This window comes from Mustela nivalis, assembly GCF_964662115.1.
Source record: "Mustela nivalis genome assembly, chromosome: 2".
NCBI classification, from domain to species: Eukaryota; Metazoa; Chordata; class Mammalia; order Carnivora; family Mustelidae; genus Mustela; species Mustela nivalis.
In genome coordinates, this window is record NC_139021.1 from 159,869,292 (window position 1) to 159,893,049 (window position 23,758).

Below are 23,758 nucleotides of genomic sequence, written 5' to 3' on the forward strand. Positions count from 1 at the left end.
CCATGGTAACACCTAAAAATTAGTTTGATTACATTAAAATAGAATTTAAAAATAAAGACATGGTAGCCATGGAGCCCTTGGGTGTTTACAGTCAGTTCCGAAGGCTGACAGGGTTTTAAAATTAGTGCCTTTCCTAATAAATGGTAAAATCAAATTGCCTGCAGTACAAAATACTAGATTTAAAGCATGATGGTGAAAATTCTCTAAGAAAGGTATCCTCCTGGCCTAGGTTTTTGAAATAGAAAATACTCTTTAGTACTCTGAGTAACTTAAAACATCCCAATTCTTGTACTAAGATATGTTATAAAGTATCCCTAAATTTTCTTCTTGTTTTAGGAACATGTTCATAGTGGTACATATACAAATACTTTAGAACGTCTTGTGAAGGAGATGGAAGACACTCAAAGGTCAGCATCATGACTACCTTGCTAAATTAAACATACTGCTTATTTGTGTGGTGGGTTGGGTTTTTAATTTTCCTTTAAGGATTGTGAGAAATTAGCATGCATTTTATGCCAATACTACTATAATAGTTTTACTATCAACTTTGTTAGAAATAAAGTACTCTTGTTCACAAGGCCGGGTCAGAAGATCAGGTTTTTACGGTTTACTGTATTACTGTAATAATACAAATTCCTTTCTGCTTACCACAAGCCGAATCTAACTGGTAGCTGAAATTCTTGATCAAAAGTATGGGCAGAATTTTCTGTGTGTATTTTTTTATTGTGATAAAATATACAGAATTTAATTTACCATTCTAATCCTTCTTAACTGTGCAATTCACTGGAATTACATCCATTCATGTTGTACAACCGTCACCACCATCCATCTTCAGAACTTTATTCAGCTTCCCTCACTGAAATTCCGTACTCATTAAATAATAACTGCCCGTCCTCCTCTTCTCCCAGCCCTTGGCAGTGGGGCTGCCTCTATGAAATTAACTGTTCTAGGTACCTCATATAAATGAAATCATATAGTATTCATTCATTTATATTGGCTTATTTCACTTAGCATGGTGTCTTCAAGGTTTGTCCATTTCGTAGCATGTTTCAGAATTTCCTTTTTTTTTTTTTTTTTTTTAAGATTTTGTTTATTTATTTGACAGATAGAGATCACAAGTAGGCAGAGAGAGGCAGGCAGAGAGGAGGAAGCAGGCTTCCCACTGAGCAGAGAGCTCCATGCAGGGCTCGATCCCAGGACCCTGAGATCATGACCTGAGCTGAAGGCAGAGGCTTAACCCACTGAGCCACCCAGGTGCTCCAAGATTTTCCTTCCTTCTTGAGGCTGAATAATACTCTAGTATATGTATATACCACATTTTATTTAACCATTTATCCTTTGATGGACACTTGGGTTACTTCTGTTTTTTGGCTGTTGGAAGTATTGCTGCTGTGAACGTGGGTGTACAAGTATCTCTTTAAGTCCCCAATCAGTTCTTAGGGGTTGGGTATATACTCAGAAGTAGAATTACTGGATCATACAGTGATTCTGTACATAATTTTGAGGAACTGCTATACTGTTTTCCATAGTGGCTGCACCATTTTACATTCCCATGAGCAGTGCACAAGGATTCCAGTTTTTCCACATCCTCACCAACACTTGATATTTTCTGGTTTTTTGATGATAGCCATCCTAACGAGTATGAAGGGGTACCTCATTGTGGTTTTCATTTTCACTTTAAACTAATAACTAATGATGTTGAGCATCTTTTCATGTCCTTATTGGCCATTTTTGTAGCTTCTTTGGAGAAATGTCTGTTCAGCTCCTTTGCCCATTTTTTAAAAGATTTTATTGCTTTATTTGAGAGAGAGAGAGTACGAGAGAGGGAGGGGGCACAGAAGAAGGAAAAGCAGACTCCCTGCTGAGCATGGAGCCTGATGTGGGGCTCAATCCCAGGACCCCAGGATCATGACCCACAGCCAAAGACAGACATAATCAACTAAGCCATATAGGTGCCCCTTGCCCATTTTTTAATTGAGTTGTTTGGGGGTTTTTGTTTGCATAGAATTTTTTTAAACATTCTTATGTATTCCAACACATAGTTTTTTCTATATCAAGTTACTCTTTTTTTTTTTTTTTAAGATTTTATTTATTTATTTGACAGAAAAAGAGATCACAAATAGGCAGAGAGAGAGAAGGAAGCAGGCTCCCTGCTGAGCAGAGAGCCCTACATGGGGCTCAATCTCAGAACCTTGAGACCATGACCTGAGCCGAAGGCAGAGACCACCCCAGGGACCCCTATATCAAGTTACTCTTTTTTTTTTTATTTATTTTTTAAAGATTTTATTTATTTACTTGAGAGAGAGACAGTGAGAGAGAGCACGAACGAGGAGAAGGTCAGAGAGAGAAGCAGACTCCCCATGGAGCTGGGAGTCCGATGCGGAACTCGATCCCGGGACTCCAGGATCATGACCTGAGCTGAAGGCAGTCGTCCAACCAACTGAGCCACCCAGGCGTCCCTATCAAGTTACTCTTAACGAAGAAGTTTAGAATTGTGTTTCTCTTTCAGTCTCTGGTTCTCTCTGTCTCTCTCTCTCACACACACACAAACACACACAGAGAAATCAAAAAGTTTGAGGATCATAATGGACCTCATAAAATTTGTGTCATTCATTGTAAACTGCTTTTGCTAATGAGGGGGAAAGTATCTTCCTTATTTAAGGAATATCCTCAAAACTAGCCCACAGAACTTCACTTAAAAGCTCAACTGACTTGGGGCTCCAGGGTGGCTCAGTTGGTTAAGTGTCTGGCTTTGGCTTAGATCATGATCTCAGGGTCCTGGGATTGGATCTGCCCCCACATTGGGCTCCTCTGAGCAGGGAGTCTCCTGGTCCCTTTCCCTCTGCCAGTCCCCCTGCTTATGCTCTCTCTCCCTCAAATAAGTAGTAAAATCTTTTAGAAAGGGGGGGCATCTGGGTGGCTCAGTGGGTTAAAGCCTCTGCCTTCGTTTGGCTCAGGTCAGGATCTCAGGGTCCTGGGATTGAGCCCCGCGTCGGGCTCTCTGCTCGGTGGGGGGCCTGCTTCCTCCTCTCTCTCTCTCTGCCTGCCTCTCTGCCTACTTGTGATTTCTGTCTGTCAAATAAGTAAATAAAATCTTAAAAAAAAAAAAAAACCCTTAACTGACTTGAAGTTGGTACATATGTGTCTCAAACTTGATAGATGAGTTAGCTAACCATAGGAGATACAATTAGTCAGAAGTGCTCACCTTTCTAAAGTTAGAGAAATTGTCTCTATTGTAAAATTCTTTAAACATTTCATGAATTTATGTGATTTGTAATGTCAGATCTGAAGTTGTTTATTTGAAATGAACATTGCACAGACCAGAGGTAGAGATGCTAGTTTGATCTGATTATTGACTCTTTTCTGTATTGGTAGAGCAGTACATTTACTTGTCACTTACTGTTGTATTAGACTCATCTACTGTGGGGCTGGAGCTAGGAATAAGGTTAGAATAACTTAATCTTGGCAAGCAGTGTAAGCAAGGACTCCAGAGCTAGATTCTCCAGCTTTGAATCCCAGCTCCTTGCATTGGGAGCTTGAGCAAGTTAGCATTCCTGATGTCTGTTTCCTCATGTGTAAAATGGGTAATAATAAACTACCACATGAGGTTCTCGTGAGGGTTGAAATATTTAATACATAAAGTTCTCAGTATAGTGCCTGTCCCTTAGTAAGGGCTCAGTGTTAGGTACTGTGATGATAATGATGATGATAATGATAATGACTACTGCTGCTAGAAAGCCTAATTAACATTATCAGTTTGTTGGTCTACTTGAAGTCCAATGAGCATTAAAGATTCAAGGGGATAATCAAATTATTTGCCATTTTTCCTTCCCCTTTCTCTAAATGATTTGGATTTCATTATTGAAGTCCTAGCTATAAAGAAATATTCAAGTCTTCTGTGTGAAGGAATACTATTCTAATACCATACTGGTAGCTGGGTAAAAAACCTGTTATACATCATGGTGTTTGGAAAGATATAATTTGGGGCACCTGGGTGGCTCAGTGGGTTAAAGCCTCTGCCTTCAGCTCAGATCATGGTCTCAGGGTCCTGGGATCAAGCCCCGCATAGGGCTCTCTGCTCAGTGGGGAGCCTGCTTCCTCCTCTGTCTCTGCCTGCCTCTGTCTACTTGTGATCTCTGTCTGTCAAATAAATAAATAATTAATTTTTTTAAAAAAAGAAATATAATTTGACCTTTAGTACAACAAAATTTGTCATATAACAAGGTACTTATTAATAATAAAAGGTTGGGTTCGGCGGGGGTTGATTTGGTTTTTTTGGTGCTGCTTTTAGACAAACTAAAGATTGTTTTTAGAGTAAACCATTTTTTGCAATATTCTTTCAATTCTCAGGCTAGATGAACTGCAGAAGCAACTACAGGAAGACATAAGGCAGGGCCGAGGCATTAAATCCCCCATCAGAATTGGAGATCAAGACAGTACAGATGATGAGGATGGCCTCTTAGAAGAGCACAGGTATAGCATTTTTCATAATGTATATCCTACTAAGTTTATATATCTTAATTTTGTTCTTGTGAAATAAATGAACCACTGATGGTTATGCACTTAATGAGTAATCTATGATGGTTTTCTAATCCATCTATGATGGTTTTCTAATCCATCTATGATGGTTTTCTAATCCATCTATGATGGATTTCAAGGACAAATGTTAAGGCCAAGATACATCTTTTTTCTCCTGGTTATTATTTCTTTTCACATAGACCCATTTAGCGGCTTTGGATTAACTACTGGCAAACAGTGGGAGGAACAAAACCCATGTTCTCATGCTAGTCTTATCTGAGGTTAACATTGGTCCTAAGAAAAGTTTTCTTTGCACCCAGGCTTTAAACACAAAATCACATGCAATGTAATTATTTGGTATTCAGTAACTTTTTTTATTCCAGGGAATTTCTAAAGAAATTTTCGGTTACAATTGATGCTATTCCTGATCATCACCCAGGTGAAGAAATATTTAATTTCCTCAATTCCGGAAAAATTTTCAATCAATATACCTTGGATTTAAGAGACTCTGGTTTTATAGGACAGAGCGCTGTAGAAAAGCTTATTCTTAAGTAAGTAGTAAAACAGAAAAACATTTTACTTTTTCCTATATAAAAATTATCCTAAAAGTATCTAACTGCCATATTCTTCTAAAAGGTTAACTTCTGTTATGACCTATCAGTTTTCAAATCCTTCTTATTACTATTGCTTTTTGTGTTTATTATTTAATTAGAGGCAGCAGTGTAAGATAGTTGCTTGGCACATATGCTTTTATTAGTTAGGATTAAGATCAGCATATAGTAACAGCAACTGTCAAAATAATAGGGGCTTAAAACAAGAAGTATAGGTGCACCTGGGTGGCTCAGTGGGTTAAAGCCTCTGCCTTCAGCTCAGGTCATGATCTCCGGGTCCTGGGATCGAGCCCTGCATCAGGCTCTCTGCTCAGCAGGGAGCCTGCTTCCTCCTCTCTCTTTCTGCCTGCCTCTCTGCCTACTTGTGATCTCTGTCTGTCAAATAAATAAATAAAATCTTTAAAAACAAACAAACAGAAAACAAGAAGTATATTTCTTTCTTATGTGAAAGAAGTTTGAAGGTAGGAAGTCCAGGGCTGGTGTTTCACCATATAATCTTTCTTCTCCACCATCCAGCCCTTTACATTCAAATTCCCAGAAATCCCACATATTTCTACTTATGGCTAGTTGGGTAGAACTTAGTCAACATGACCACACCTGTTAAAGGAAGGCTGGGAAATGGTTTTTATTTAAAACAGTGCTAAAAGTCAGCCACTTTGTTGCCAACAGGAAAGCCAAGAATAGATCTTGGGATGGGCACCTAGCAGTCTGTACCACTGTGCCCAAGTTGGTCTAATTTCTCTCAGTGCACGATATCTCAGATCCAGAGAGATCACATTAATTCTGGTGCTGAGCTTTATAGAATTACAGACCGAAGTTGGCAAAAGCAGACAGTGCCCTGAGACTTAATAGGCGCCTTCTCAGCACTGCCAGCTAATGTAAATTTATTCACCAGATAAATCTGGAGACAGGCCAATATAGTGGATCAGCTTTAGGCCATCACTTGAATTTCCTTTTTGAGTAACCCATCCATATTGGAGTAGAGTCTGCCTCCAGGATCTGAGGATGGTGTGCTTGCTCATTTCCCTAATTATGTCAGATGTGGTGGAAGACGTTTCTTACCCTGAAAGTACAGTCATTGATTTCACTTTATTTTTTCAGATCAGGAAAAACAGATCAGATTTTTTTGACAACACAAGGCTTTCTTACCTCTGCTTATCACTACGTCCAGTGTCCTGTACCTGTGTTAAAGTGGCTATTTCGGGTAAGAGAAATATTTGGGGAGTATAGTTGTTTCCTACTGCATTTCCTAGTCAAAGACAAACTTAAAATACCATATTTGCACATTACTAAAGAAAAAAAAAACACATCAAACCCATGATTTCAGGGGGATGGGCACCTAAAATGAGGCAAAAAGAAGGGGCGCCTGGGTGGCTCAGTGGGTTAAGCCTCTGCCTTCAGCTCAGGTCGTGATCTCGGGGTCCTGGGATCGAGCCCTGCATTGGGCTCTCTACTCGGGAGCCTGCTTCCCGCCTCTCTCTCTGCCTGCCTCTCTGCCTACTTGTGATCTCTGTCTGTCAAATAAATAAATAAAATCTTTAAAAAAAAAAAAAAGAGGCAAAAAGAGTCCTCGTGAAGAGATTATAAAGGGAATGCTAATGCAGATCGTGTGCAGGGTAGTAATGTTAATTGTGCCTAAGATATTTCATCCCACTGGTAGATCACTATATGGTTAGTTTCAGAAGAGTTCTCATTCTTACATTACCCCTCTTTTGGAAGGGGAAGAAGAGGGAAAGGAGGCTTTGTGGGCTTTTAAAAAATGTTTTTCTCCCAATTTTATGGAGACTCTTGCATATTTATTTTTAGGATTTGACTTGTATACTAATATTTTCCCATTTTTGTATGTGTGTATATCTGCAACCCAATACTTCTTTTCCCCAATAATGTTTAATTTTTAAAACCACTTAATTATCTAAATTTTTATATTATCTGCATGGTAACTTTATAAGTGTCAGTGGTAACAAAAAATATGACTATTAAAAATATGGATATTGGGGCGCCTGGGTGGCTCAGTGGGTTAAGCCGCTGCCTTCGGCTCAGGTCATGATCTCAGGGTCCTAGGATCGAGTCCCGCATCGGGCTCTCTGCTCAGCAGGGAGCCTGCTTCCCTCTCTCTCTCTCTGCCTGCCTCTCCATCTACTTGTGATTTCTCTCTGTCAAATAAATAAAAATCTTTAAAAAAAATAAAAATAAAAAAATTTTAAAAAAATATGGATATTGTAGGGGCGCCTGGGTGGCTCAGTGGGTTAAAACCGCTGCCTTCGGCTCAGGTCATGATCTCAGCGTCCTGGGATCGAGTCCTGCGTTGGGCTCTCTGCTCGGCAGGGAGCCTGCTTCCCTCTCTCTCTCTCTCTCTGCTTGCCTCTCCATCTACTTGTGATTTCTCTCTGTCAAATAAATAAATAAAATCTTAAAAAAAAATAATTTTTCAAAAAAAAATATGGATATTGTATGAAGTGAAAAGTGGGAAAAACATAAGAACTTTCTATTCTGGGCCTTAAGATAGCATTTCAAAAAATCTCGTATTTGGTAAGAACTAGATATTCCAATACAGCCTTTTATTCATTTTTTTCATATTGCTGGCATTTTTTGAGTGCCAGCTCTGCCAGGTACTGGAGAGAACAGTAATGAAAAAATCCACATTTCTGATCTCATGAAAGCCACGTTCCAGTACTATAGAGGAGAGAGTAAGTGGGTATATGTGTGAATGCATGTTTAGAGATATGTCAGATGGTGGTGCTAGGAAGAAGTATTAGGCTAGGGTAGGCACAGAGAAGTATCAAAAAGCTTGCTTTTTTGATTTTTTGATATATCTATCGAAAAATATATATTTTGATATAGAAAAATCAAATTATTATATATATATATATCATATATATATATATGAGATAATTAATGATGAGGGCCTTACTGGTCAGGCGAGGTCTGAGTAAAGATCTGAGAAGAAAGTAATGGAGTTAGCCTTGCCGCTATGTGGTAAAAGAGCACTCTGGGCAGAGAAAATAGCAGGCGGTGCAGACTGGGCGGCAGGAGTGTTTACTTCCAGTGGTTAGGAGCTCACTACTTTGACCCCAGTAAATTTTTTTTTAAACAGTCCTAATTAAATCAAAACTTGCCTCCCTGTGGTTTTTATGTAGTAGTACTAATTATCTTTTCTAGAGCTTCCCAGAATATGCTGCATCTAACAGTCCTTCATTTATTTTAAAACAGCTTTATGACCCTCACCTTCCCCCCAGTAGTAAGCTTTCTCCAGTCAGTAAATACCTAGTTCCTTTACTGATTATCTTTCTGAATGACCTTTAGCTCCTAAAGCATTTCCCCCCGAAATGGACATAAACTTGAGATAAGGTCTTTCAAACAGCAGTTTCCAGTGAGACTCTCCCTTATACCCACTGACATATTTCTGTTAACTGCAATTCCAAACTTCATCTGCTATCATGCCAGAGCTTTGTTATTCTCTAACTCTGCAAGATCTCTTTTCTTAAACTTATAAGTAAGACTTTGCATCTATCTGTATTAATTTTTATCTTGTTGATGTGGATCCTCATTATAGTCTTTAAAACCCTGATTGTAACCTATAAGCATACTTTCGTTTAAGTGGCTTTTAATACTTTATGTATTTATTATTTGAAAAATTTAGCTAATAATCATACATTAGTCACTTTTTCTGTGTAAAACACTTTGTCTCATCTTTCCTTTTTAATTCCAAGTCCATTTTTCATAATGGACAGATATACCAACTTGTAACTATTTTTCTTTTTTAGAGAGTATGTCAGAATTTATTTTAGTGCTGTGGTTCTAATGTTTTGTTTAACCCTTCTTACCCAGAGAATACAGAACACTAATTCAGAAGGATATGTACATCCCAGTGTATATTGCAGCATTATTTACAGTAACCAAATTGTGGAAGCAGCCCTGGTGTTCATCCATAGATGAGTGGATAAAAGAGATGTACATGCACACATGTGCACACGTACAAAGGAATATTATTCAACCATAAACAAAGAATGAACTATATGGTCCCTACATTTTTGTTAATTTAATTGTTAAAATGTAATTAAAATATTTGCATTTTCCTGAATTTGTGAGTGTAAAACTAGAAGTACACTTTGCTACTTTTTAAAAACTTTTTCAAAAGCAATTCATGTTTGATTGTGAAAACTTAAAAGTAAAATGGCTTAATGCCATCCCAGTTTCCAGGGGTTATTAAATTATAGTGTTGAGATTGTTCTCTGCATGTACATAGATTACTATATGACAGTATAAATAGAATATGGGTTTTGTGACTTATCTCAGATAACAAATTATTTTCGTGTCAGTATAAATATGTCGTCATCTTTTTTAATGGTTTTATAGTATTCTATTGCCATGTTATACTGCTTTATTTAACCCAGTCTCAATTGATAGACATGAGATTGTTGTATACACCTCTTTACACATTTATTTAATTATCTCCAAGTACTGGGTTGCCCACCTTAGAATTTATTACTGCCTAAAAATGATTGTTACCAAATTTGTTCTGTTTCCAGCATGTCCTTGAATGGTGCTGCCCCCTAGTGGCAAAACATAACACAGACGTTAGACCTGAGTTTTTGACACAGGCTGATTTTGAAAATGGCACAAACACACAAATGATGCGAGTACAAACATACAATGATACAAATATGCCTGATTGAAACAGAGTTTGTGTTATTCTCCCTTACACTTTATTTTTTTTATTCAAATAACTCTATTAAGATCCTTTACACACACACTTCCTACTGAAACTGAAAGAGCACAACAAAAAAATTTTATTACAATGTCAGAAAACCAGAAAATCTAGCATATATACCCACCCTAATTTTGCTTACCAAACCACCCAGAGTTTTCTTGTATTCCTTCTGCACAAGTTACTTGGCTTCCAATTTTTGGTATATATCTTATCTTAATGACTTCAGGTCTCTCAAACACACAGGCAACATTCAAAACCTATTAGTGCTTCCTTAGGTCAAATCAAAAGGTGCAAGTATACTGAAGTCATCCAAATGCAAACTACAGGATTCCTCACAAATTCCTGGCATCACGGTAAAAAAAAAAAAAAAAAAAAGATATTAAAATAAAACCCTTGTAATATCACAGATTATCAAAGTATTAGTTTGCCCTAACATAGAGCAGCCTTCCAAGCTGCTGCAAAATGATCCTAAAATCACTAGCAGAAAGAAATAGTTTAAGAATAAAAGTCTGTTTACATTGGCTCCACGTCATAATTATTCTCCATGCTGGTGTCCTCAGCAAGATCTTCGTGATACAGGCAATAATGACAGCGACATCTGAATCTTTCCACTCTTCTTTCACCCTTCGTTTCCTTCTGCTGTAGATCTTTTTGAAGCTGAGACCCCGGGCTTAGGTAGTGCTGGTACTGAATCATTCGAGTCATCCTTGCCATCCTTTCCTTCCCGGCTGTTAACAAGGTCCTCACTCCAGTCCTCCTCCCACTGCTGCTGAGGATACGCTCCACCAGCCCCTGTGGTTTCCTCTCTCTGCCTGGCTGCTGAGACGGATACTGTGGCAGAGGGGAAGGGAGGACGATACTAGAGTCTAGGGTCAATTTGCCAAGGTTCTTGGTTAATACTTAGGAGATCGTTTGAGAGGCACCTCAGCTTTCCTGGGAATCCTCTTCATTGGGTGTCTGAGATGATCCCAGAGCCCAGGTTGGATAAAGCTGCTCTGGCGAATCCATTGGAAGCCTAGTGACAGACCGAGGCTCCTCCTAGATCTTTGGGGTCTGGTGGGAGGTGATGCTCAGGACACAACTTGCTACAAAGTAGCCTGGCAAGAACTTAACAGCCCAGAAAGAGGGAGAAAAACCCAAACTTCACCAAATGGCTGAGCTGCAAGAGAAAAATCAATCCTCCCTTACACTTTAGATTTAAATTTACTATAATCAATCTACAGCTCCGAAGCAAAAGGGAAACAAATGTTTTCCCCTGCAAAACCACTTTAAAATTACCTTCAGCCTGTCATATGATTCTCTTTTTTTTAAAGATTTATTTATTAGAGAGAGAGCGTGCATGCTAGTGCAAGCAGGGGGAGAGGGAGAATCTCCAGCAAACTTGTGCTGAGCGGGGAGCCTGACACAGGGCTTGATCTCACAGCTCTGAGATCATGACCTGAGCCAAAATCAAGAGTCATATGCTTAACAGACTGAGCTGCCACCCAGGTGCCCATCATATGATTCTTTAAAAAATTTTTAATTTTTTATTTATATATTTTTTTAAGATTTTATTTATTTATTTGAGAGTGAGTATATGAGCAAGCACAGCAGGGGGAGTTGCAGAGGGAGAGGGAGAAGCAGACTCCCCACTGAACAGGGAGCATGATGGGCTCGATTCCAGGACCCCAAGACCACGACCCGAGCCAAAGACAGATGCTTAATAAACTAAACCATCCAAGCGTCCCTATTTTTTATTTTTTAAAATATTTTTTAAACTTGAAAAAAAATATATTTTTTAGACTTGAGATTTTGTTCCCCCAAAATTCATTTTATACAGTTATATTAATTATATGCCTGTGCATACAAATTTCTGTATGTAAAAAGACTAACTATAAAAAGGACAATAACTTTGCATAAATACTACCAAATTACTTTTTAAATTTTATCAAATTATACTGGACATGCTACCTCTTTCTTAGTACTCTTACGACCACTGGCTGTTATCAGTGTTCTTGATCATTAACAATCTTAAAGTCAAGCTTCTCTTTTTTTTTTTTTTTTAAGATTTTTTTAAGATTTTAAGACTGAGCCACCTAGGCACCAAAAGTCAAGCTTCTCTTAACAAGTTAATGACAGCTTGTCACTTCTCTTTGCATTTCTTTGATTACTAGTGATATTGAACATTCTTTTTTAAAAGTATATTGATAGGGATGCCTAGGTGGCTTAGTGGATTGGGTGTCTGCCTTCAGCTCAGGTCATGATCCTGGGGTCCCGGGATTGAGTTCCAAATCCAGTTCTCTGCTCAGCTCAGAGCCTGCTTCTCTTTCTGCCAGCTACTCCCCCTGCTTGTGCTTGCTCTCTCTCTTCCTGACAAATAAATAAAAATCACAAATAAATAAATCATGATTAATTTATTAATCATAAATAAATGGTTTATTGATACATTATTTTGCATATTTTTATTAGTGTGTGGTTTGATTTTTGCCTGTGATCAGTTAGCAGCCTTTTTCTTTATGGTTTTCGGATTTCATTGCACAAATGAACTAGAAAGGTATTTTTTAATAGTTTTCAGTTGTTATATTTGTCTAATATAAATGAAAGTTGTAAAAACAGAATGGAATGGAATTAAACAGAATTAGAATGGAAAGGGCCCTGATTTTAGAATCAGACCTGAATTTTAAGTTCTAACTCCTCATGTATTATGTTGGGTATCTTAATCTCTCTGAGCCTGTCTGCTAATGTGTAGTATATGGCCACTTCATAAGGTTATTGTAAATATTAAAATGGAATGCATATAGGGACGCCTGGGTGGCTCAGTTGGTTAAGCCGCTGCCTTCGGCTCGGGTCATGATCCCAGCGTCCTGGGATCGAGTCCCACATCGGGCTCCTTGCTCAGCAGGGTGCCTGCTTCTCCCTCTGCCTGTGCCTGCCATTCTGTCTGCCTGTGCTCACTCTCTCTCCCTCTCTCTCTATGATAAATAAATAAAATCTTTAAAAAAAAATTTTTTTTAAATAAAATAAAATGGAATGCATATAAAATACATATTCAAGAAAATCCATAAAACACCTTTATATATGCCTGGCAAGTAGTAAATGCTCATTTTCTTTCTTTTTTTTTTTCTTCTTTTTTAATATTCTTGTCTACTTTGGCAGATGATGTCGGTTCATACAGACTGTATTGTGTCTGTGCAGATTTTAAGTACATTGATGGAAATAACAATTAGAAATGGTGAGTATATAGATTTACTCTGATTAGCAGTGTGAATTATAGGTTGCTATGTACAGTCTCTTGTATTGCTAAACATTTACGATATTCAGAAATACAGAACAAAAAGTTATTTTTTTTGTGATCTAAAATCTTTAATAATGATAAGAAACTCCATTCAAAAATAAGTATCTGCAGTTTTCTAGTCACATTGAGAAAAAGGTATAAGATCTTGCAAGTGATAGCCCTAACCTGATATTTACCAACTCATGGGTTACTGTCCTGGGTAAATGGAAATAGTTACAAGTTTGTTATTTATTTAGCCAATTAATTTTAATTGGCTTATTGATGTGCAAGTATTGTACTGATTGTGCACTGAGGAGATTGAAAGTATCTACTACAAAAATGTAACAATTGTTTTATTACCTTTGAGATCCCTTAAAATGAAACGAGCATTGTGATTTTCATCTTTCACTTGTTTTGAGGATTGGGATTGTATGGGCACTAAAGATGGTAAAATCTTCTGTGTTAGGAGTAGTTTGGTATTTTACCATTGTTATTGTCAGTCTTTTCAAAGTGTATTACCTCATGAGTTACATGCTTTTATTCATCATCACTCTCAGATACTTTCATAAATGTCGTTGCCTTCATATTTACTTGAAAATCTCTAATTCCTATATGATCATTCTAAATAACTATATTGTCAGCATATCATTACCAGATATCATTTCTGTAAAATCATCGTAATAATCCATGTTTCACATGCAGACTGTCACTTGCAATTGTGTGTTTGTGAACCTGGGATTTGGGATAAAACCATTTCTTCTGTTAACTAGATACCTTCAGCGATTCACCAGTTTGGCCCTGGATCCCATCATTATCTGATATAGCAGCTGTGTTTTTCAATATGGGAATTGATTTCAGATCTTTGTTTCCTCTGGAGAATCTTCAGCCAGACTTTAATGAAGACAGTCTAGTGTAAGTTTTATTTTCATAATTAAATCCCAAAAACATTATTTTAAATAATTTTAATGTGATAACAGTAATATTCATTTGATAATTTCAGTACCCACTCTTGGTTTTTAAAATCTCTCAAAGTTGAAATGGATCTTGAATTAGATACATTCCTAACATATGTCTTAATCTGAAAGTCATCAAGTTTAACAGGGAGGAAATAGAAATATTTAAAATTTTTAATTTTTTAAAAATAAAACATTATTTGACATTATTCTGTTATTATTTGTCATTATCTGACATTATTTGCTTATTTGACATTATTTGTTGGCATTATTTGGCATTATTCTGTTGGCAATGCTGGCCAAAGCAGTTAGATAAGAGAGAAAAATAGATATAAAAACTGGATATGAGTTGGTGGAAGTTTCATTATTTGCAGAAGTATGTTAATGTATGCAAAGAAGCCTAAGAGTCAGCTGAAGTGCTGTAACAAATAAAAGAAACAAGAGAAATTGGTATAGGGCACCTAGCTGTCTCAGTCAGTATAGCATGTGACTTGATGTCAGGGTTGTGAATTCAAGCCCCACATTAGACACGGAGCCTGTTTTAAAGGAGGAGGGAGGGGCGCCTGGGTGGCTTAGTCAGTAGGGTCACCAACTTTGGGTTTTGGCTCAGGCCATGATCTCAGGGTTCTGGAATCAAGCTCCATATCAGGCTCTGCACTCAGTGAAGAGTCTGCTTAAGAGTCTCTCTCTCCTCCTCCTCCTCCCACTGCCCCTCCTCCCACTGATCTGCTCCCTTGCTGTCTCTCTTTCTCTTGCTCTCTTGCTGTAAAATAAATCTATCTTTAAAAAACAGAGAGCAGAGTGCCTGGGTGACTCAGTAGGTTAAAGCCTCTGCCTTCGGCTCAGGTCATGATCTCAGGGTCTTGGGATCGAGCACCGCATCAAGCTTTCTGCTCAGCAAGGAGTCTTCTTCCTCCCCTTTCTCTGCCTGCCTCTGCCTACTCGTGATCTCTGTTTGTCAAATAGATAAATAAATAAATAAATAAATCTTAAAAAAAAATAATAGAGAAGTTGGTATGGATGCTGGGGTACAAAGTTTAAAAAGAGAAATTAATAACCTTCAGATATATGAACTATAGCTAGTCTAAAAGATAAATTGAAGGGGTACCTGCCTGGCTCTGTTGGTAGAGCATATTATTCTTGATCTCAGGGTCATGAATTTGAGCCCTACCTTAGGGATAGAGATTACATTTAAAAATTAAAAAAATAAAATCTTAAAAAAAAAGATAAACTGGAAGAAAAGACTTCATTTACAACAGCAAGAAAAATACATGAAATACCTAGGAATAAACTTACATAGAAGAGACAGAAAGAGAGAGAGTGTGTGTATTTGTGTGTGTATAAACATTAAGAGACAAAATAGAAGACTTAAATAAATGAAAGAGCGTACCATGCTCTCAGGAAGATTCAACTTTATAATATAAATAGATTAGAGCTCCTGACGTTAAACTATAAACTTAATGATATTTGAATAAGAAATGCCAATGGGATATTTTATAGGAAAGGGGAGAGTTGATACTATATAAGTGATTCTAAAGTCATATGGAAAAAAATAACAACCAGAAAAGCTTTGAGAAAGAAGAGTTAGGAGGTAGGACTGGCCTTAGCAGATAATAGTATAAGACAAATGCAAAGTGCAAGGGTCTGTCAGTAGAAAAAAATAAGTCTAAAATAGAACCAAATACATATAAATGCTTCATGAATGTTAAAGATGCTATTTCCATAAATGAAAGAGTAGGATATTAAGTATCTCATATTATCCATTATTTGGAAAACTGGGTAGCTATCTGAAAACAAATTTTGCATCCATACCTCAAACTGATAGAGCAAAGATTTAAATGTATACAATGAAACCGTAAAAATAATAGAAGAAACCAGCAGGTTTTTATAATCTTAAAAAAGGGGAAATGATTTTTTCTATGAGCCTAACACTCAAAACCCTTAAGAGGAAAATTAACTTATTTGGCCAAAATAATTTGCCATGACAGTAATCACTATACGCAGTCAAAAGGAAAACCTCAAAAGGGAGTGGAGGGAGATCTATATTTATATGAATTTTTCATATTCATGCATGTATGTATGAACAAAACAATTCTGGTTACAGGTAAAAGTTTAGTTTCAAATTAATAAAAAGATCAGTAACCTATTAGAAAAATGGACACAGGAATAAACTGATCACAGAAATAAAAATGGTTCTTAAATATGAAAATATACTCATCTTCACTTCTGAGAAAAAGGTAAATTCTTGTTATTGCCAAACTTACCTCTCTAGTTCTCTTTCCATCCATACAGGATCCCTTCTTGCTCAGATGTAATCTGTATCTAAAAATATGTTGACTAGCTAATTTTCAGATAAAGACTATGTTCTATCACTAGGGAAAAGAATGCTTTCTCAGCCAATCAAAAAAAAACAACCATTTCCCCCAAACATTACTAAGATATTCAAACCACCTATATTGAGAAGTTAAAATTCCAATTATTTTATTATTTAAGCTTTAATGAAATCAGTAAAAGGTGGTAATATATGTTGTATGCAATAGATTTGAGTGTTTCTTCAGTGTTGCAAGCAAATACTGTAATGGACATAGTGAGATAAAGATTGTAATGAATGCATTAAGACATAATACATACAAATGATATTTAGCAAAATAGTTTTTTTTAATTGGTTACTTACCAGTTGAAGAGTTGGCCTCAGTTAGGTTTGTTGACTACAGTGGGGTGGTGGCTGAGGTCACCATTGCTGCATAGTGGTAAGCACTGATGAGCACAGGAAAGCAAGGAGGAGCTGGTGAAGGGATGAGTGAACCATGATGAAATGCTTGTTTAAGCAACATGAGTACAAGACTGAATCCTGCTGAGATATGACCACAACTCTATTCACTAAGACTCACGTGCAACTTAACCATTTTTGTTGGGGTGTGTGAAATGTTAGAAAGCTCTTAAATATTCAGGTAGGGAGAGTAAGATGCTGAAGGACAGGAGAACAGTTCTTTTCTTGACCGTTTCTCTGTTAGATGTACAGACTTAAAATCTGAGTCACAACTAACCTCTTTCTCTCCTGCATTCCATCAGTTCTCACATCCCTGTGTTCTAGTTCCTCTGCTTATGTCCCAGCTATTTTTCCTTTTTTATTACCAGTGTTACTCTAATTCAGATCCTCTTTTCATGCCAACCCTGGCAAAAAGATCTCCATTTCTCCAGGGGTTTTCTACCTCCAAGATACTTATTGTTTTCACTGTTGTGGGATTCCTTTTATGAAACATAGCCTTGAACTTCTTTCTCCTATGTTCTCAGGCCTTTACACCATGTATTTAAGACTTTACAATTTGGCTTATTTTCTATTTTTTGTCCCTTTTGTTTTAACCAAATTGATCTGCTTGCGGTTCCTCCGTAGGAGTCATCATTGCATTGGCTCTTCCTTGTATTCATCCCTCACCTTCACCCTCAGTGGCTGCTCACCAGAATGTTACCTCTGTCTCTCACTGAAGCTCCCGCAGGGAGCCTGGGGGGCTCAGTCAGTTAAGCTTCTGCCTTCAGCTCATAATCCTGTGGTCTGGGATTGAGTCATGCATGGGGCTCCCTGCTCAGCAGGAAGCCTACTTTTCTCTCTGCTATCACCATCCCCACCCCCACTTGTGGTCACTCTTGCTCGCTCTCAAATAAATCTTTTTTAAAAAGAGCAAGATAGTCTTGTCTGTATGGAACAGATTAATAAATCATGGTTCGATGATCATCATCATCACAACTACTAATGGTTACGTATTGCTTACTATGTGCCAGGCATAGTTCTAAGTGCTTAACATATAGCACTTCATTTAATGGTCACTACAACTATTAGATAATATTCTCGGTCCCATTTTATAGGCGAGTCAGGCACAGAAAGGTTAAGTAGTTTGCCTGAGGTTTACAGCTAAGAAGACACACAGGACTACCAAGCAGAGACTTTAAAAACTAAGAAAGCTTTTCATACGTACTTAAGGAAATAGAAGACATATTAAGTGAAATAAAGAGACGTACACAACAGTATATAGTATGCTGCCATTTAAATTAAAGGGGGAGCAAATAAATACATAATTATTTGTATATACATAAAATGCCTGTGGAAGGAAGGACTAAAACTAGTAGTGATTATGGGGAGGGGAAATGGGTGACAAAAGGCCTTAGACTGAAGACAGTTCTTCACAGTATACTGTGCCCTGATACCTTTTGAAGTTTTTTAGTTCTTTAACCATATGAAGGTATTATTAATTCAAAAAATTAACCAAGAAAATGTCTCTTGAAGGCCAAATTGATGTGTCTCCTCCTCCATGAACCTCACTGATTGCCACTACCAGAACTATGGTGCTTAGAATTGTTTCTTTGAATAGAACTACCCTACGACCCAGTAATGGCACTACTGGGTATTTACCCTAAAGATACAAATGTAGTGATCTGAAGGGGCAAGTGCACCTGAATGTTTATAGCAGCAATGTCCACAATAGCCAAACTATGGAAAGAACCTAGATGTCCATCAACAGATGAATGGATAAAGATGTGGTGTATATATATACAATGGAATACCATGTAGCCATCAAAAGGAATGAAATCTTGCCATTTGTGATGACGGACGTGGATGGAACTAGAGGGTATTATGCTTAGTGAAATGAGTCAATCAGAGAAAGATAATTATGATATGATCTCCCTAATATGAGGAAGTTAAGAGCAAATATGGGGGTTTTGGGGGGTAGGAAAGGAATAAATGAAACAAGATGGGATTGGGAGGGAGACAAACCATAAGAGATTCTTAATCTCACAAAACAAACTGAGGGTTGCGGGGGTGGGGGTAGGGAGAGGGTGGTTGGGTTATGGACATTGGGGAAGGTATGGGCTATGGTGAGTAGTAGGAAGTGTAAACCTGGCGATTCACAGACCTGTACCCCTGGGGCTAATAATACATTATATGTTAATTTTAAATTTTTAAAAAGAATTGTTTTGTATTTCTGTCTATTCATGAGACCTTTATTATGAGTTCTTTTATAGCCAGAGCCACCTTCTACATAGTTCTCAACACCAAGAACAATGAGGATAGTGCCTTGATAAAAAGTAGCTGTTCAAGGGAAAACTAATGCATAGAGATAGAAATTCAGATTAGTGTTTACCTGGAGTAGGAGATAGCAAAGTGACTTCGATCTAGCATGAAGGGACTTCTGTAGGTAATGAAAATGTTCTGCTACTTCTTTATTCTGTTGGCAGTTACACTACTACATATATATTTATCAGAACTTAAAATGGGTATATTCCTTTTATTTATATGTAAATTATGCCTCAACAAAACTTTTTTGTTCAGTGTTTCTTAAAATAATTATTTTGTGCCTAATTTCACATTGCTTTATTCTCTTTTCAATAGTTCTGAAACACAGGTGACATTGGGTGGGGAAGGAAGTGAAGATTCATCTTGTAAGCCAATTTTTTCAACTCTTCCTGAAACCAACATTTTAAATGTGGTTAAGGTAGGGAAAAACTCTTCTTTATGTCTTTATCACAGAACTGGAACCATTTAGTTTTGTGGTTAGTGGTTTTAAAACAAAATCACTAGTGTTTTACCAGGTGATTTCTAATCTTTGAAATTTGTTAGCAGTATTATTTGTATTAAATGTTGTTTTTGCTGGGGTTTTTTTGTTTGTTTGTTTGTTTGTCTTAATATTAGGAGTGAAAGGGACTTTATAGGTTAATATAGTTCTAGGATACCTTTCCCAAGAAGATTTTAGAAACCAATTATTTTTTAGAACCAGTACTTTTTTTTAGAATTTGAATGTATGAAGAGAAAAAGTTATTACTTGTAACTTAGTGATTAAGAATTAGTAACAGTGTTAAAACTTTTTAGTGGCTGAATCAAGTCAATGATACTGAACCGTTAAAAAAAAATCTCAAAAATGAGAATTGGAGAAGAAAATACTTACTGTGTCACCTGATTTAACTATTAACACAAGTATTTCTTGCCTTCTTTTTTCTAAACATCTGATGTTTTGTTTTCTATAAGTTTTCTTTTATATTCTTTATCAGAAAGCTTTTATAATTTAAACTCTCCAAATAAAATATATCTCCTTAAGTTGTTTTGTCACTGTACTTCTGTCACAGTTTCTAGGCTTGTGTACATCTATACATCCAGAAGGTTACCAGGATCGTGAAATAATGTTGCTGATTTTAATGTTGTTTAAAATGAGTTTGGAGAAACAGCTGAAACAGATTCCTCTAGTGGACTTTCAAAGCCTCCTGATAAATCTGATGAAAAACATTAGAGATTGGAACACAAAGGTAACCATACTTAAAGCTGTTATATTGGTGTTAGTGTTGGATTTTTGTATACCGTCACAATTTGACTTTCATAGTACATATGGAATTAATAGTTTCTAAGCTCAGTTAAGATCTCTGGCAGAGGGCACCTGGGTGGCTCAGTTGGTTGAGTGACTTGCCTTGGCTCAGATCATGATCCTGGAGTCGCAGGATTGAGTCCCGAGTCGGGCTCTCGGCTCCATAGGGAGTCTACATCTCCCTCTAACCTCCTCCCCTCTTAATGTCTGTCTGTCTCTCTCTCTCTCTCTCGCAAATAAATGGATGGAATCTTAAAAAAAAAATTTTTTTTAATTTTAAAAAAAGATCTCTGGCAGATGAAATATAAATGGAGAAGGGACTTACTTTTGTTGGAACTGTATAAAATTTATGATAACTGAATCTTCTTTAAAACTGGAAAAAAAAATGTGTTTATTGGGCATTTAGTGGGGACCAAGCGTTAATGTAAGTGCTAGAGATACAGCCCTGGAAAAAGATAAATACATTGCCTTTATGGCAGTTTTATGTAGTTAGAGAATTAAATAATAAGGTAAATGTATATTATAATACCATGCCAAGTTGTAAAAAGTGCTACAAATTAAAATAAAGTGGGACCTGGGTATAGAGAATAGCAAGGTAGTAAGTAATCTTCTGCTGTTTCAGATAAGGCAACCAGGGAATGCCCTTCTTAAGTTACCTTTGAGGAGAGACCTACATGAAATGATGAAGCAAAATCACACACACAACAAAAATTTGAGTTGAACCCCTATAGCGATATTAAGGGTAAACGTATAATTGTTAGATTTTTAAGAATTATATTTTTTAACCATTTTGATGGAAAATTTCAAATGTGCAAAATGAGACAAGTATGATGAGCCCATAATTACTTACCATTCAGGTTTAGCAATTAACAAGACATAATCAACTTTGTCTCGTCTGTTACCCTCATCCCATACTTTCTTCCCTTACTCAGAGATTATTTTGAAGTAATTTTGTTAGACTTTAAATACTGAAATAGTTGAGGATCCCTAAAATGCAAGAAATCCCAGGTCAGGAGCATGTATGATCTTCTGCAGCTCTCATTATACACCTTTAGAAACTGGTATTTGTATTTTGCTCTATTTAGGGGCACCTGCGTGGCTCAGTCAGTTAAGCATCTGACTTTTGATTTCAGCTCAGTTCATGGTCTCAGAGTCCTAGGATGGAGCCTGCAGTCGGCTCCACACTCAGCAGGGAGTCTGCTTGAGAATTCCCTCTGCATCTGCCTCTCCCTCCACTAGCACGCACTGTCTCTCTCTCACAAATAAATAAATCTTAAATTAGATAGATCTATTTAGATTTAGATTTGTTTTCTTCTGGGGAGGACTGTTTAGATATAGGCATAGGTATGACGTAGAACAAAACATGAAAGCCAGGTGAAATTCTGATAAATATATCTGTTCAGTGTGTACTGAAGTTGAAGATAAAACTGAGTCTGTGTACCATGTATGTTTTTTAGCAGGTACTAGACTTCATGCAGTTTCTAAAAATGAGTGTTCTTTTTGTCATAATGCTCCCATAGGACAAGAAGGGATGTGAATGACTTCGTTCCACTTACCTGTTTGAAAATCTTGCTCATTCTTTTTCAGGTGCCTGAACTCTGTCTGGCCATAAATGAGCTGTCTAATCATCCGCACAATCTTCTGTGGTTGGTACAGCTGGTCCCTAACTGGACATCACGTGGAAGGTATTGAAAATTGAGAATTAAACATTAAGAAAAATTTTTGTGTTTACATTATTGAAATACTTTTGGGTCCTTTATTTCCTTTCATCATTCCTTGATTGTTAGATCAGTCTTTTATTTCTTAGTCAGGTGTGGGAAAAGGCATTGACAGCCTGATTCTAATCCTTAACATAGATCGTTTTGTGATACTTTTTATTTTTTATTTATTTATTTATTTATTTATTTAAGATTTTCTTTATTTATTTGTCAGAGAGAGAGCGAGCGAGCGCATGCAGACAGAGTGGCAGGAAGAGGCAGAGAGAGAAACAGGCTCCCTGCTGAGCAAGGAGCCCGATGTGGGACTTGATCCCAGGATGCTGGGATCATGACCTGAGCCGAAGGCAGCCGCTTAACCAACTGAGCCACCCAGGTGTCCCGATACTCTTGATTTTTAATTTTAGCTTATCTTATAATTTAATACAGGTGGCACATTATCATGAAAATGAATGAATTAGCTTTTTTCTTCTTTTTTTTTTTTCCTTTAGTAAACATAAATGTGAGCAATAAAATTTTCCTTCAGTAAATCAGCAGGGCCAAAGATAAAGATTCTTTTTTTTTTTTTTTTTTTTTAAGATTTTATTTATTTATTTGAGAGAGATCACAAGCAGGCAGAGAGGCAGGCAGAGAGAGAGAGGAGGAAGCAGGCTCCCTGCTGAGCAGAGAGCCCAATGCTAGGCTCGATCCCAGGACTCCGAGTTCATGACCCGAGCCGAAGGCAGCGCCCAACCCGCTGAGCCACCCAGGCGCCCCCAAAGATAAAGTTTCTTAATGATTTGCCTGAGTTGCAGGCAATTCTAACTTTATGTACAAATATTTTACGTGAAAATTTTACTGTTTTGTTAAAGTTTATAAGTTGTTATACTGTCTTCTCTTGAAACACTAGCTGTGTTTCCAGTTAGAAGAACTTTGGGCTCATTCATTTGCTTCTCAAACAGTATTGATTAAAATGCATTCTAAATACTTTTAAATTCTAATTCCAGGCAATTAAGACAGTGCCTCAGCCTAGTGATTATTTCAAAGCTTTTGGATGAGAAACATGAAGATATCCCTAATGCCAGTAATCTGCAGGTATAAATAGTATTTTTGTTTTCTTTTCATTAATGGAAAAGGTAGTGAGGTATAAGGAAAATCGATGGTTCTTAAGTCAAGTTCTGGGATCAGATCTCAGTTCTCAAGCATGATATTATTCATATAATCTTTGGAATGGTACTTAAGTAATAAGGTCCATTACATGGACATGATATCAATACTCAGTAACATATAGGCTGGTAGTGGATAATTACATGAACTAATGTATAAATACTGGGAAAATCAAAATGTGTTCTATAAGTAGGACTATTTATATAATTATCAAGGTTAGTTTTATCACAAGATTAGAACTTGCAGAACTATTGTACATTAATTGCCTCTTTTACCTGTTTTAATATTAAATATTCCTTAAACTATAGAGCTTAAACATGGTTGTCCTCTAGTAATTGTTCAGTAGTAAATACATCATGTATAGATAAGTGGGTTTAAATGTGTCCAACAGAAGCTTCACTGAAAGGTCCTGAAAGCTTTTTACAAACCTTAATAACACTAAGGGAGCTACAGGGGCTACACATAATTGGAATTTTAAAACTCAACATCTAACCGGTCTAG

The 23,758-nt window shown here is 37.0% G+C and overlaps 1 protein-coding gene and 1 long non-coding RNA gene across 4 annotated transcripts in view; one reads left to right on the forward strand and one right to left on the reverse strand.

Moving 5' to 3' along the window:
* Positions 1-23,758, forward strand: part of SLF2 (SMC5-SMC6 complex localization factor 2) — a 49,018-nt gene that overhangs the window by 13,680 nt on the left and 11,580 nt on the right. For all 3 annotated transcript variants that reach the window (XM_082722359.1, XM_082722360.1, XM_082722361.1), the window contains 10 exons: positions 337-407; positions 4,351-4,473; positions 4,902-5,069; positions 6,231-6,333; positions 12,976-13,051; positions 13,864-14,005; positions 19,433-19,535; positions 20,164-20,340; positions 21,984-22,081; positions 23,098-23,185. In XM_082722359.1, coding sequence (XP_082578485.1) covers positions 337-407; positions 4,351-4,473; positions 4,902-5,069; positions 6,231-6,333; positions 12,976-13,051; positions 13,864-14,005; positions 19,433-19,535; positions 20,164-20,340; positions 21,984-22,081; positions 23,098-23,185 — 1,149 coding nt within the window. The remainder of the gene's footprint in view (positions 1-336; positions 408-4,350; positions 4,474-4,901; positions 5,070-6,230; positions 6,334-12,975; positions 13,052-13,863; positions 14,006-19,432; positions 19,536-20,163; positions 20,341-21,983; positions 22,082-23,097; positions 23,186-23,758) is intronic.
* LOC309860358 lies at positions 9,797-17,464 on the reverse strand. Its single transcript, XR_014309326.1, has 2 exons — positions 16,721-17,464; positions 9,797-10,999 (listed from the first exon to the last, which is right to left on the reverse strand). It is a non-coding gene; the product is annotated as an uncharacterized lncRNA (long non-coding RNA).